Source organism: Clupea harengus, chromosome 14 (genome assembly GCF_900700415.2).
Source record: "Clupea harengus chromosome 14, Ch_v2.0.2, whole genome shotgun sequence".
NCBI classification, from domain to species: domain Eukaryota; kingdom Metazoa; phylum Chordata; class Actinopteri; order Clupeiformes; family Clupeidae; genus Clupea; species Clupea harengus.
In genome coordinates, this window is record NC_045165.1 from 11,660,243 (window position 1) to 11,672,742 (window position 12,500).

Genomic DNA, 12,500 nt, shown 5'->3' on the forward strand with positions numbered 1-12,500 from the left:
TCCCGTGGCGAGGTCTGATTTTCTCGGAATCCTGTGTGACAAAAACAAAGAGCTGGCCAATTAAGGTGCAGGACTTTCAATGAGCCTGGAGGGGGATGGGGATGGGGATGGGTGTGGGGGTGTGGGGGGCCCAACAGGCCTTGCATCCCCTGAGCCCAGACTCAGACTGGAGACGGGTGTGAGGGGCCTTGTTGCAGGGTCTTGTCAACAACACACTGAAAGAATCTTCTCAGTGCCATGTTGTTTTGTATTCCTTTAGTGCAGGTGTTAATAACCAGGGGTTGGATTGTTCTACGGTGATCAGAATAATAAATTGTAGGCCCTACTTGTACTGGACTTTGCTTTAGGTGACAACATCTGCTAAATGTTTGCTTTTGTTTTTTTTTTGTTTTTTTCTGTCAGTGTGTATTGATTGCATTTGTGTCTGTGTTTGTTTTTTTCTGACACGCTTTCTGTCCCACAGGAGTAGCTTCCACCTGCTGAAGAAGAACGAGAAGCTGTTGAGAGAGCTGAAGAACCTGGACTCCAGACAGTGGTAGGAGCTCCACTGCCTCTCCATGTTCAGCATCATGCTCAGGAGTCCAAATCGCCTCGGCTCCTTGCTTGTTCTCTTACCCCTCTGAAAATCTCCCCTTCTCTCGTCTCTCTCTGCCCTCCCTCGCTCCTCTCTTCCTCTCCCCCTCTCAGCCGTGAGACGCACAAGATCGCCGTGTTCTACGTGGCGGAGGGGCAGGAGGATAAGCACTCCATCCTGTCCAACACCAGTGGCAGCCAGGCCTACGAGGACTTTGTGTCTGGCCTGGGCTGGGAGGTATGGAACGGTCAATTCACTTCAGTTTATAAAGCACATTTAAAAACCAACCCAGACGACACGATTGACAGCTAGCATTAAATACATGGAGAGCTCTTACTATTACTGCTTACTTTTTATGTGGATCACTGTGCATGTAATTTCTTTGTGCACGTAATGTATTTGCTGTAATGCACTTTGAGCTGCATTCTTTTGCATGAAAGGTGCTATATAAATAAAGTTTATTATTATTATATTACTATGGCGGTTCTGAACTGGAACTGCATGTAACTGGAACTGCTTGTGTACTCTTAATGAAGGTGTGTGTGTGTGTGTGTGTGTGTGTGTGTGTGTGTGTGTGTGTGTGTGTTTGTGTGTTTGTGCAGGTGAACCTAACGAGCCACTGTGGCTTCATGGGTGGCCTGCAGAGAAACCGGAGCACGGGTCAGACCATGCCCTACTTCGCCACCTCCACCGTGGAGGTCATGTTCCACGTGTCCACACGCATGCCCCCCGACTCAGACGACTCACTCACCAAGAAGGTGCGTTGTGTGTGTGTGTGTGTGTGTGTGTGTGTGTGTGTAAGAGGGTGGGTGTCATTGGATCACTTTGAAAATGAGAAGTGATCTTTGGCTCAGAAGCACAATGCACTCTAAGTCGTGTTATTCGTGTATGAGAGAGAGAAAAGGTTTACGTGGGCTTTTAGCCTGTTTTGAGAAATCAGACGGCAGGTACCTGTTAAGTGAAATAGTTAAGAGTGGTAGATACCATCAAGGTTAGGAGTAGCATAACAATGACCAGTGAATGAGTAGTTCAGTAACACATGTTGCAACACTAATTGCATTCATAGTCAGGCAGATATGATCATATAAACATCCAGCAGTACTTTGCCCAAAAAGCTAGAGCTTTTCATTATTTTTAGATGTGGTGGGTTAAATGCAATTTCGTCTTTCAATTTTTAATGAGAATCATCTCTGCGACTGTACATGATGTCCGTCTCAATCCCAGTGTAAGAGCAGGGTGATGCCTGAAGCAGGGGGTATAGTTTAAACATGGCGCTCCTGCTCCTGCTCCTCACTGTAACACAGAGCACAGTGCAGGTGTGAGTGTGTGCTGGTCAGGGGGCCTTTGGTGCCTCAGACTGAGTGAAGCCAAGTGCTTCATGGCAGGGTCTCCACTCTGGGCAGAGAGGCCAGGTCCTCGGGGTGAGTCTGTCTGTCCGCGACCTCCTCCCTGTCCAGTGACCCCATGCAGAGGTCAGCCGGAGGCCTTTCAGCTGCCATCGATCTCCTCCTCTGCCCAAGAGTACCGCAGTTGGCTCACCTCTCCTCCTCTCTATCTTCTCTCCACCTCTCCACCTCTCCTCCTCCTCTCTTCCTCTCTATCTTCTCTCCTCCTCTCCACCTCTCCTCCTCCTCTCCTCCTCTATCTTCTCTCCTCCTCCTCTCTATCTTCTCTCCTCCACTCCTCCTCCTCTCTGGCTTCTCTCCACCTCTCCTCCTCCTCTCTATCTTCTCTCCTCCTCCTCTCTATCTTCTCTCCTCCTCTCCTCTCCTCCTCTCTGGCTTCTCTCCTCTTCCCTCGCTTGCTCTCTCCATAGGTTACAGTGTATCTCTTTCTCTCATTCTTTCTCTCTCTCTCTCTCGTTCTCCTTCGCTCGGTGTCTGTCTCTGTTTGCTGCCCCTGGGGTTCCGCTGTTACCGCCACTCTCCATTCTCCTCACTGTCCAGTAAGCTGGACCATTTACTCTCTCTCTCTCTCTCTCTCTCTCTCTCTCTCTCTCTCTCTCTCTCTGTCTCTCTCTCTGACTTCTCTCTCTGTCTCTCTCTCTCTCTCTCTTTGTGTCTCTCTCTCTTTGTGTCTCTCCCTCTGTCTCTCTCTCGCTCTCTCTCTCTCTCTGTCTCTCTCTCTCTGTCTCTCTCTCTGACTTCTCTCTCTGTCTCTCTCTCTCTCTTTGTGTCTCTCTCTCTTTGTGTCTCTCCCTCTGTCTCTCTCTCCCTGTCTCTCTCTCTTACTCTCTCTCTCTCTCTTTCTCTCTGTCTGTCTCTCTCTCTCTCTCTCTCTCTGTCTCTCTGTCTCTCTGTCTCTCTCTCTCTGTGTCTCTCTCTCTCTCTCTCTCTCTCTCCATCTCTCTCTCTCTCTCTCTGTCTCTCTCTCTCAATTCAATTCAAATTCAATTAAAAAAGGCTTCATTGGCATGACTGCATACAATACAACGTTGCCAAAGCATGTTTACATAAAATGTACAAGCACAATAAACATAAATAAATAAATAAAAACAAACAATAAGTTATAGGTGGTAACAAAGTGGTATAGAAACATATAACAGGTTCATTGTTAATTATTAAACATTAAATATTAGTTATCTGGGACAGGGGGTTCATGTTATTGTGGAGCTCATGACAGGCTGATACATATTTTGCTGCCAGTCTACAGCAGTCCTCCCTCTCTCCCAGTAGAACTGAGAGTCTGTCCAGATCATTTAGATGTTGGAATTCTGGGAAAATTTGTGTTATTTTGTCAAAATAATAGTCTCTAAGACTTTGGTTATGGTTGCAGTAAATCAGGAAGTGTAGCTCCGTCTCTACTGTTCCCTGGTTACAGAAGGAGCACAGCCTCTCCTCTCTGGGTAGCCAGGTCTGTCTGTGTCTCTCACTCACTCTCTCTCTCTCACGCTCTCTCTCTCGCTCTCTCTCTCTCTCTCTCTCTCTCTGTCTCTCTCTCTCTCTCTCTGTTGCTCCCATTCAGCCTCTTTGTCGTTATTCTTTACTCTCTATCCATCTCCCTTTCACTGTCTCTCTCTATCTCTGGAACCTCTATCTGTGTGTTTCTCTCTCTTTCTCTCTCTCACCTTTTTTAAACCCATAGTTCCGTGGGGGTGAAGTGGGCCCACAATGGCAGCGTGACCCATGTGTTCTCCCTCCATTATGGGCCATTATCCCGGGCTGTACTCCATGCCGAGAGAGCCCATTGTGCCGCGGCGCTCTGTGCCGGTTCCTCACTGCCCCGTCAGCACCGCCGGAGAATAAAGACGGGGACGGTGGGCGCGCCGTTTGCCACCGTAGTCCCCGTGTGCCACTGTGTCTCCTTCTCCTACCGTCTCAGTGCCGTATCGCCTTTCTTCCTCTTTGCCAGTGCACCTGTTTTGTCTTGGAGAGAGAGAAGATCGCACTCCTTTATCTTCCCTCATGGGAGGCTGGCTGGTGGTGTGTTTCAACTCCTCTGACTAGCTGTCTGATCGGATCTGATCTGTCTGTGTGTGTGTGTCCAATTGCCTTCTTATCTCCCCGTCGCTGTTTACGTTGTACATCTCTCACTCTCATTTCCCCTAGAGGTAAAGAGTTCTTTCTCTCTTTGACTCACACTCTCTCTCTTTCTGTTTCTCTCTCTCTCTCTCTCTCTCTCTCCCTCTCTTTCTCTTTCTCTCTCTCTTTCTCTCTCTCTCCCTCCATACGTCTCTCTGTTCCAGCCTCCAGTAGTTGTTCTCTCTCTCTCGCTCCCTGTCGCTCTTTGTCATGTCACCTTAGCTCCGAGCTGCTGGTCTGTCTCTAGTGCTCTGTCTGCATTGGTATGTTTTCCTCTTCCTCCGCTCAACCTAAACCTAATAACCGGCCCAAATTACCCATAAACACCCTGGCTGGGGGGCTGTGCCAATATCGCTTTTTTTTTTTTTTTTTTCTTCTTTTTTCTCCCTCCATCTCTTGTATCTCTTTTTTTTTTTGTCTGTGGAGGTCGAGGGAGCGCAGAATGAAGGATGGAACATCATTAGTGCTGTTCCCATTTTGCGTCTCAGCCCACACACACACACACACACACACACACACACACACACACACACACACACACACACACACACAATCTGTCAGCAAAGGGGGCAGGGGTGATGAGGTGCAAAGCCACCCAGAGCAGTTCTAAATGAACGCTGATGGGAATGTAATATAGAAGGGAAGAATGGAGAATAGAGGCGAGAAGTGTGTGTGTGTGTGTGTGTGTAAGACCGGAAGGCCGACTGACCTCACAGTGAAGTTCAGGATTGAGGTGGGGTTTGTAATTAGATTACAGACCCCAGCACATCACACAGAATACACCCCCCCCCTCCCCCTCCCACCACAACCTTGCCCCCCCAGGTAAAAACCATTAGTTATTCTTTCTCTTTCTCTCTCTCTCTCTCTCTCATTATTTATTACCCCCTCCTACTGTTGTCATGTCTTCATCCCTTGTTCTTTTATCCTCTTTCTATTCCTCTCTCTCCTTTCATTTGTCTTTGTTTTAATGGTTTTGTTATCTCTCTTCCTCTGCCTTTCTCTCTCTCTGCGCCGTCAGAATGAGGGAGGAGGGAGATTGGGAGGTGATTTGAGGCTCGGACGCTGTGGTGTCTCGCAGACACGGGCCCTAATTACCTGTAATAAGCAGACAGATCGTTAGCTGTGAGCTTTAATTTCCGAGTCATTGTTCTGCGAAAGAAGCAAAGGACACAGAGAGAGATGGAGGGAGGGAGAGAGAGAGATGGGGAGAGAGAGATTGAGAGGGAGGGAGGGAGGTAGAGAGAGAGATGGAGATGGAGAGAGAGAGAAATGGAAAGAGAGGGAGGGAGGTAGAGAGAGCGAGAGAGAGGAAGGGAGAGAGATGAAGCCCCTGGTGTTTATCAGTGAGTGATTTTTACGAGGAGGAGAGGAGAGGTGTAATAAGAAGCGCGATACGGCCCGTCTGCATCCTGCCCGTACGCAAGCTGCTGCCGCTTCTCATTAATGGAGGGCTCCAGACAAAAAGTCCAGCACCCTCCCTCCATCAGATAGAGATGCCACCCAGAAAATGCTCATTAGGAATGAGTGTGTGTGTGTGTCTGTGTCTGTGTGTGTGTGTCTGTGTGTCTGTGTGTGTGTGTCTGTGTGTGTGTGTCTGTGTGTGTGTGTGTGTGTGTGTGTCTGTGTGTCTGTGTGTGTCTGTGTGTGTGTGTGTGTGTGTGTGTGTGGTGTGTGTGTGTGTAATGTTCAAAGAAAGGGTAGGTGCTGAGGTGCACACAGGTGTTTTTGGATGTATGAGGCCTGGGCGTCTGACTAGCAATGTGTGGGAGGGCTTGTGTTGCTCTCATCCTGCTTCCTGGAGGGCATTCTGAGATCTACCGCATCTGGGCCTGATGAGGCCCAGGTCCACTCCAGAGTCCATTCACACCCCATACTGGATGAGCCATAAGAGCCTCTGCCTAGTACAGCCTCATCGTACGTGGAGCTCGCATCACCTCTGCCCACATGGCCTCTGTGACATTGCGCTATACTACTGCAGCTGTACAGACTGGTTGAGGCTTCAAGGAAGTCTGTAGAACATTTGACTGTGTTATTCTGTGTTCCTGTGTTCAGTTAATCAGGGCTGCGGTGTTCTGACTCAAGAACAACATGGCAACGCTCAGGTTCTGACTCAAGAACAACATGGCGACGCTCACGTCAGATTTGTGTGTTCTGACAACACTGGAGAGTCACACCCCATCTCCGTCAGGCCGGCTGTCCCTTTTACACAGACGCCGATTCGGATCCGTGACTACCTCCGCTGCCGCCTTCACGGCGGAACAACGATGCTCCCATCCTGTTTAAAAAAAGGGGGCTTTAGATCACAGATCCAACCAGATCTCTGCTGCCTTAGAGCTGAACATAGAGCCATAAGCTAAATTTATGCTACTCCGATTTCACGGAGTCGGACACAGGGAACGCCTCTCCGAACACAGGGAACGCCTCTCCGACTTTAACAGCTCTCTCCGAACCCTCTCCGAGCACCTTGGAGAGGCTGTCGTGCACCTGCAAATTTTTCTAACTTCCCGTACGAGGTTTGCTCGGAGAGGGCTCGGAGTAGCATACATTTTGCTTTAGCCTAGCCCTCGAAGGTGAGAGAGCAACAATGGGCCTCCCCTAACCGCCATCACTCTTCAGGTCCTCTCTGTGGATAGCGCCCAGGCCGCTCCTCGTCAGTGATCAAGCGGAACGGGGGGGGGTAATGTGATCAGACGGGATCCCATCGCTCACCAGAAGCCCCTCTGTGTCTGTCTATCTCTCCCCCTGCCCACCACTGGCAGAGCAATGGCAGCTACGCCGTCATTCATGAGCCGGAACTCATCGTCACGGTTGAAACGTTCAACTGTTTGTGAGACAGGAGAGATTAGTATTGGGTGCATTGTGTGTTTGTGCTTAAGAAAGAAGAAGAGACAAATGAAAAGTTGAGTGTTTATGTTTGTGTATAAGTAACAAGAAGGGAGAAATGAAGAGTTGAGTGTTTGTGTTTATGTTTGTTTATATTTATGTTTATGTGTGTGTGTGTGTGTGACAAACAGGAGTATTTCAACCCCCAAGGGTGTTGTGCAATCACTAGCCTAAAGGAATACACTTAAAATCTCCCCCTTTTACACACACACACACACACACACACACACACACACACACACACACACACCCCTCTCCCTCCCTCCCTTCACCTAGGCTGTGCGCGGCGTGGTCATATTGTGCCCAAATTGGATTGGAGCTGTCCCCGTGTTTGCGGCGGGCTCTGGACTCGGGCGCCTGAATTGGATTAGCGTCGGCGCGACGGCAGCCGGCCAGAGAGCGAAGGGCCCGATAGCGCCGCTAAACCATGTTAACCAGACACTAACGCGTGTCAGCACGGCCATCGCCAGCCCAGCCCTGATGCAACGCACCGAGCCACACTAGGCTTTATTTATCTGTTTGTTTCAGTTCCACCCCCCTCTCCCCTCCCTCCCCTTTTACTGCTGCTGACACCCTCGCTTCCTCCATCAACCCCCCCCCCCCCCGGTCTGCTGTCCATCCACTTCTGGTCTCTCATGCTTTCTCACAGCACAGAGTTATTCTCAGAGGGCTTTGAAGGTTGTTTGCTTTGGGGAAGGTGAAAAAATGAAGAGCTGCTCATAGGTGCCGGACAAACCGCGAAAGTCAACCTGACTTCTTTAAAGGGACACATTCAACCAACATTCAGAATCCAATCGAACCATGAAAGAACACTTAAGTCATTCTGTAGCACGTTGACTGACTGTCCATTGGTCCCATGCTGCTGTGGTGTGGGGAGCACACAAGGCTATCGTGAGGCGGTGCTGTGTCACGGTTGCATGTGTTTTGGTATGAGCGGATAGTGTAGGTGCGGCGGCGTCTCTTGAACACACCCTTTGGCACTGTAATGGATGGCGGCTATTGGGGACGGCCATAGGTCATGTGCACCTTACAGGCGCTGTGATTGGCTAAAGTCAGATATGTGAATTGAGGCCCGGGGCCATGTGTTGATGGCCCCTCTCAGCAGTGATGGAGTGAGATGAGGGAAAGATTGAGTGCGCCCGAAAAGATGGATGAGAGATCGTGTGTGTGTGTGTGTGTGTGTGTGTGTTGGGGGTGGCAACTGTGCAGGGGCTCATCTCTCTGCTTCTCCCTTTCTTGACGCTCGTCTTAATCTTTCTCTGTCTTGCTCTTTCTTCTTTTGTCAGCACTGCTTCACTCTTCTCTTTTGTCTGTCTGTGGGGTCCTTTCTCTTCTTTCTTTCTCTCTCTCTTTCTTTCTCTCTCTTTCTTTCTTTCTTTCTTTCTTTCTTTCTTACTTTCCTTTTTGTCCTCCCCGTTTGTGTTTTTCCTCTCTCCTCTTTCACTGCCCTTGTCCTTCTCTCTCTCTTCCCCCCTCCTCTCTCTCTCTCTCTCTCTCTCTCTCTCTCTCTTTCTCTCTCATACACACACACTCACACCCTCACTCTCTCTTTGCCACTCTAAGTACTTCACAAGGTCAGTGGCAGGCACACAGATGAAAATTGGGCTCTCACAGTTCCTAGATACACATTTAGGGGAAAACATGCAACAGGCCTCTTCATTTGCTTCATATTCCGGCCATTGGAGTTTTGTTTTTCTGTGTCTTTTAATTGTAACAAACCGAGAATATGATGTATTGTGGAAAGCTTTTAATGGAGTAATTCCTCAGACAGAAGTGTTTTTGAGAATGTCTCCACTCGTGGACTCAAAGTCCTGGGTCTTTAATAGACCAAATCAATCATGCTGTTATACTGACTGGAGGAGCTGGACTGCCACATAGAATCTATTTCAGGCATGTGTAAAATATAGTGAGGGTTTGTCTTGCTAATTTCTTGGTGTCGGTTTGGTTTGGTTTGGATGGGTGTGGTTGTGGATTCCTCAGACACATTGTGGGGAAGAGGCCTTTTGTAATCGCTCTTAGAGGTCTGATTGATTTCTGAAGATATATTCCATCCACTTCCTGTGACTAACTGCCCCCTCTTGTGTTTGCAGCTGAGGCACCTGGGTAATGACGAAGTGCATATTGTGTGGTCGGAGCACTCGCGAGACTACCGGAGAGGCATCATCCCCACCGAGTTTGGAGACGTCCTCATCATCATCTACCCCATGAAGAACCACATGTACAGCATCCAGATCATCAAGAAGCCAGAGGTGGGGCACGTTCACACCGAACATACATCTGCACAGCCCTTAAATACATGACCCTGTGTTGGGTAGATTTAATGATCTCACAAAGGTCTAACCAAGTCTCTACTACAAATCCCAAACAATATACATTGCTACATCCACTTATATGTTACTTTATAACAACGTAAAGAAACAGCACTAAACTTTGCATTTTTTTTAGCTGCTAGCCACATACAAGTTTGAATCTGATCAGCTAAAACTAGGAATTTGAAATGGGAATGGGATAAGACTCCTCTCCTTTAATGATGATTTATGATTTGTGACAATTCATGTGGAGTGCCGTCATTAAGACATCCCTTGGTCACTGCCATCAATCACTTGTCTCCTTGGCATGTATTAACATCCTTGAGCTGAGCCTGTGGTTCACCTGAGCGGATCAGAGCAGCCTCCCTTTGATCGAAAGGCTCTAATTTCGCACTCAACCACAAATGTCAGGGGCTCGGGGGAGGGGAGGGGACTCTATAAACACAAATGTCCCTGTCGGAGCACTCGGCCTCACTTCCTGCTCAGTTATGTCCCGCGTAATCCGATTCTCGGCATTCTCAGAATTAAATTCCGGCGTGGAGATGGATCTGAAGACCACGGCTCTTCGTCCTGGGTCGCTGGAGTCTGAGGAAATGCAGAAAGATGAGCAGATAAGGAGAGAGAGAGAGAGAGAGAGAGGAGAGGGCCTGGTTTTTATGAAAGTCAATTTAAACGGCCCCGTCCAGTGCATCAGTGCTGCTGGGTGTATTCCTCTGTTTTGTTTCAGGATTTTGTTTCTGTTTTTTTTTTTTTTTTTTTTCTGCGCTTCATGCCTCAGGCCCTGGGGCGAGGAGGCTGGACTCTGTCATCCATTTAGAAATACTCAAAAGGAATGTTCTGGACTCAAACGCCAGCCCTTCTGCCCTTGTGGATCAGGGTTGAAACACCAGAAGGGGCATTGTGATATCATGAGAACCAGCAGAGTTAAATGCCATGGTTCACATTCACGGGCTGTTGTGTGTTTGTTTTTTTAAGTGTGTTAATATTTATTGGTTGTTGTATTTTTATATATATTTTTTTTTTTGTCCCAAATGTTCCAGTCAGAGGTAAAAGCGTATCCCTCTAAACACACGGTTTAGCCAGTTCAAGAGCCTGGACTCAAATGTGGTAATGTGACGGTGACTCCCATCAGTCTGATGTGATTATGACAAAGTGAGTCACCTCCAGTCACCTCAAGTCAGTAGCTTGAATGTCCCTCAATAGTGCACCTCATCTCAGCCCAGTCTGGGACATCGGGTGGGCTCTCTACTCCGCCTCAAACCTGCTCTGATCTTATAACGTGTTTGAGTGTGAAGAGCTGTCATGGATCTCCGTTGTTTCTTTCCTCAGGTGCCATTCTTTGGGCCCCTGTTTGACGGGGCCATAGTGGACAGCAAGATTCTGCCAGCGATAGTGAGGGCCACGGCCATCAACGCCAGCCGAGCGCTCAAGTCCCTCATCCCGCTCTACCAGAACTTGTATCCTTTCAGCTACTCGCAACACACGCACGCACTCACGCACGCACGCACACACACACACACACACACACACACACACACACACACACACACACACACACACACACACAGTGCATTCAGAAAGTATTCAGACCCATTTTTTTTTACACTTCATGTTGCAAGGGTCTGAATCGTTATGTCAGTGTGACATTTCAGTTTTGCACACATTTTTGAAATCCTGTTTCCGCTTGCCATTGTGGGGTATTGAGTGTAGATTGATGAAAATAAATTCACGAATTTAGCCTTAAAAAGTCAAGTGGGCTGACACTAAGACTATAGTTAGAGAGTTTGGTGTAAGTGTGTGCACGTGTGTGTGTGTGTGTGTGTGTCCTTCAGTGTACCGGTGTCATATTTGTGTATTTGTCCACCTTGTCGTACAACCACAACACCATGCTCCGCCACTCAAAGTTGCCCCCTCTGTAACGTAAACATGTCATCTGAGTGTTGACATGTGAGCAGCCATGCATGCTGGCCATCCATACGTGTGAGATGAGATGAGATGATGTAAGAGATGACTCCCAGGCCTCCGTCCCTCCCGTTTGTCCAGGTCTGCCACACGCTATCGATGAGCCACCTCCTCCTCGGGTCTGGGCTCAGGAGGTGCAAGATGCTGAGCGTCGCTCCTTCACTCTCTCTCTCTCTCGCGCTCCCTCGGTCGCTCTCTCGTTCTTGTTATCTCTCTCTCTCCCTCTCTCTCTCTCCGTTCGATAGTTATTGACGTCTCACTCTTTCGCTCCGTATGAAAGAGAGCGGGGCTTGTGCATCGCTGGCGTGCAGGTGATGGAATCGCTCTGATCACCTGCAAAACACACACACACACACACACACACACACACACACACTGGCGCACGCACACACACACCATCGGCCACTAACCGCTCTCGAAATAGCTTTCAAAATAGTTCAGTGACTATCTTTTTTTTTTTTGTCTTTGTCCCTTTTTCTTCTCATCTGTCTCCTTCACTCATTGCCCACTTTGACCAACACTTCTCTCTCCCTCTCCCTCTCCCTCTCCCTCCCTCTCCCCACCCTCCCTCTCCCTCTCCCTCTCCCTCCCTCTCCCCCTGTCTCCCGCGTCTCCTCTCTCCAGTAATTCGGAGAGCGACAGAGCAAACAGGAGGTGTGTAATTAGACGTTTGCTCCTGTCAAAATGATGTGAAGGCTTGCACTCTCTGGGTTTGTCAGGTACGCGTAGAGAGTCTGTCTGGCAAGAATAATACACACACTCACTCACTTGCCCACTCACTCACTCACACACACATACACCTATATGTATATAGTGTGCGAGGGAAAGAAAGTGTGCTGTTTTATAATTGGTGGAATTTTGATCACCCCATCACCCCCCCCCCCTTCCTCCTCTCTCTTCTATGTATTTTTAACTAGGCAGCAACCTAAAAAAAGTCTGTTGTATTTATATGTTTATTTATTTATTTGTTTATTTATTTATTTCCAGTGATAGTAGTCATATTATGGCCACTCGTATGTAACTAAGAGGCGACCCCCCCCCCCCCCCACACACACACACACACACACACACACACACACACACACACACTCTCCCCTCTCTCTCAGTACTCTAGCCTGTAACCTCTGTTTTAAAGCTGCCCCTTTTTCTTTTTGAAAAGACCGAGATGCTCACAGCCCGAAAACAAAGCGAAGCGACAGAGAGCGGGAAAGAGAGAGGTGGATTGGGGGGGTGGGGGGTGTAAGAGGGGCA

General features: G+C 48.6%; 1 protein-coding gene across 5 annotated transcripts in view; it reads left to right on the forward strand.

The window, feature by feature from the left end:
• The window catches only part of ralgapa1 (Ral GTPase activating protein catalytic subunit alpha 1), a 74,541-nt gene that overhangs the window by 44,806 nt on the left and 17,235 nt on the right, over nucleotides 1–12,500 (forward strand). For all 5 annotated transcript variants that reach the window (XM_042709778.1, XM_042709779.1, XM_031580740.2 and 2 more), the window contains 5 exons: nucleotides 464–535; nucleotides 688–811; nucleotides 1,177–1,332; nucleotides 9,069–9,227; nucleotides 10,617–10,744. In XM_042709778.1, the coding sequence (XP_042565712.1) occupies nucleotides 464–535; nucleotides 688–811; nucleotides 1,177–1,332; nucleotides 9,069–9,227; nucleotides 10,617–10,744 (639 nt within the window). The remainder of the gene's footprint in view (nucleotides 1–463; nucleotides 536–687; nucleotides 812–1,176; nucleotides 1,333–9,068; nucleotides 9,228–10,616; nucleotides 10,745–12,500) is intronic.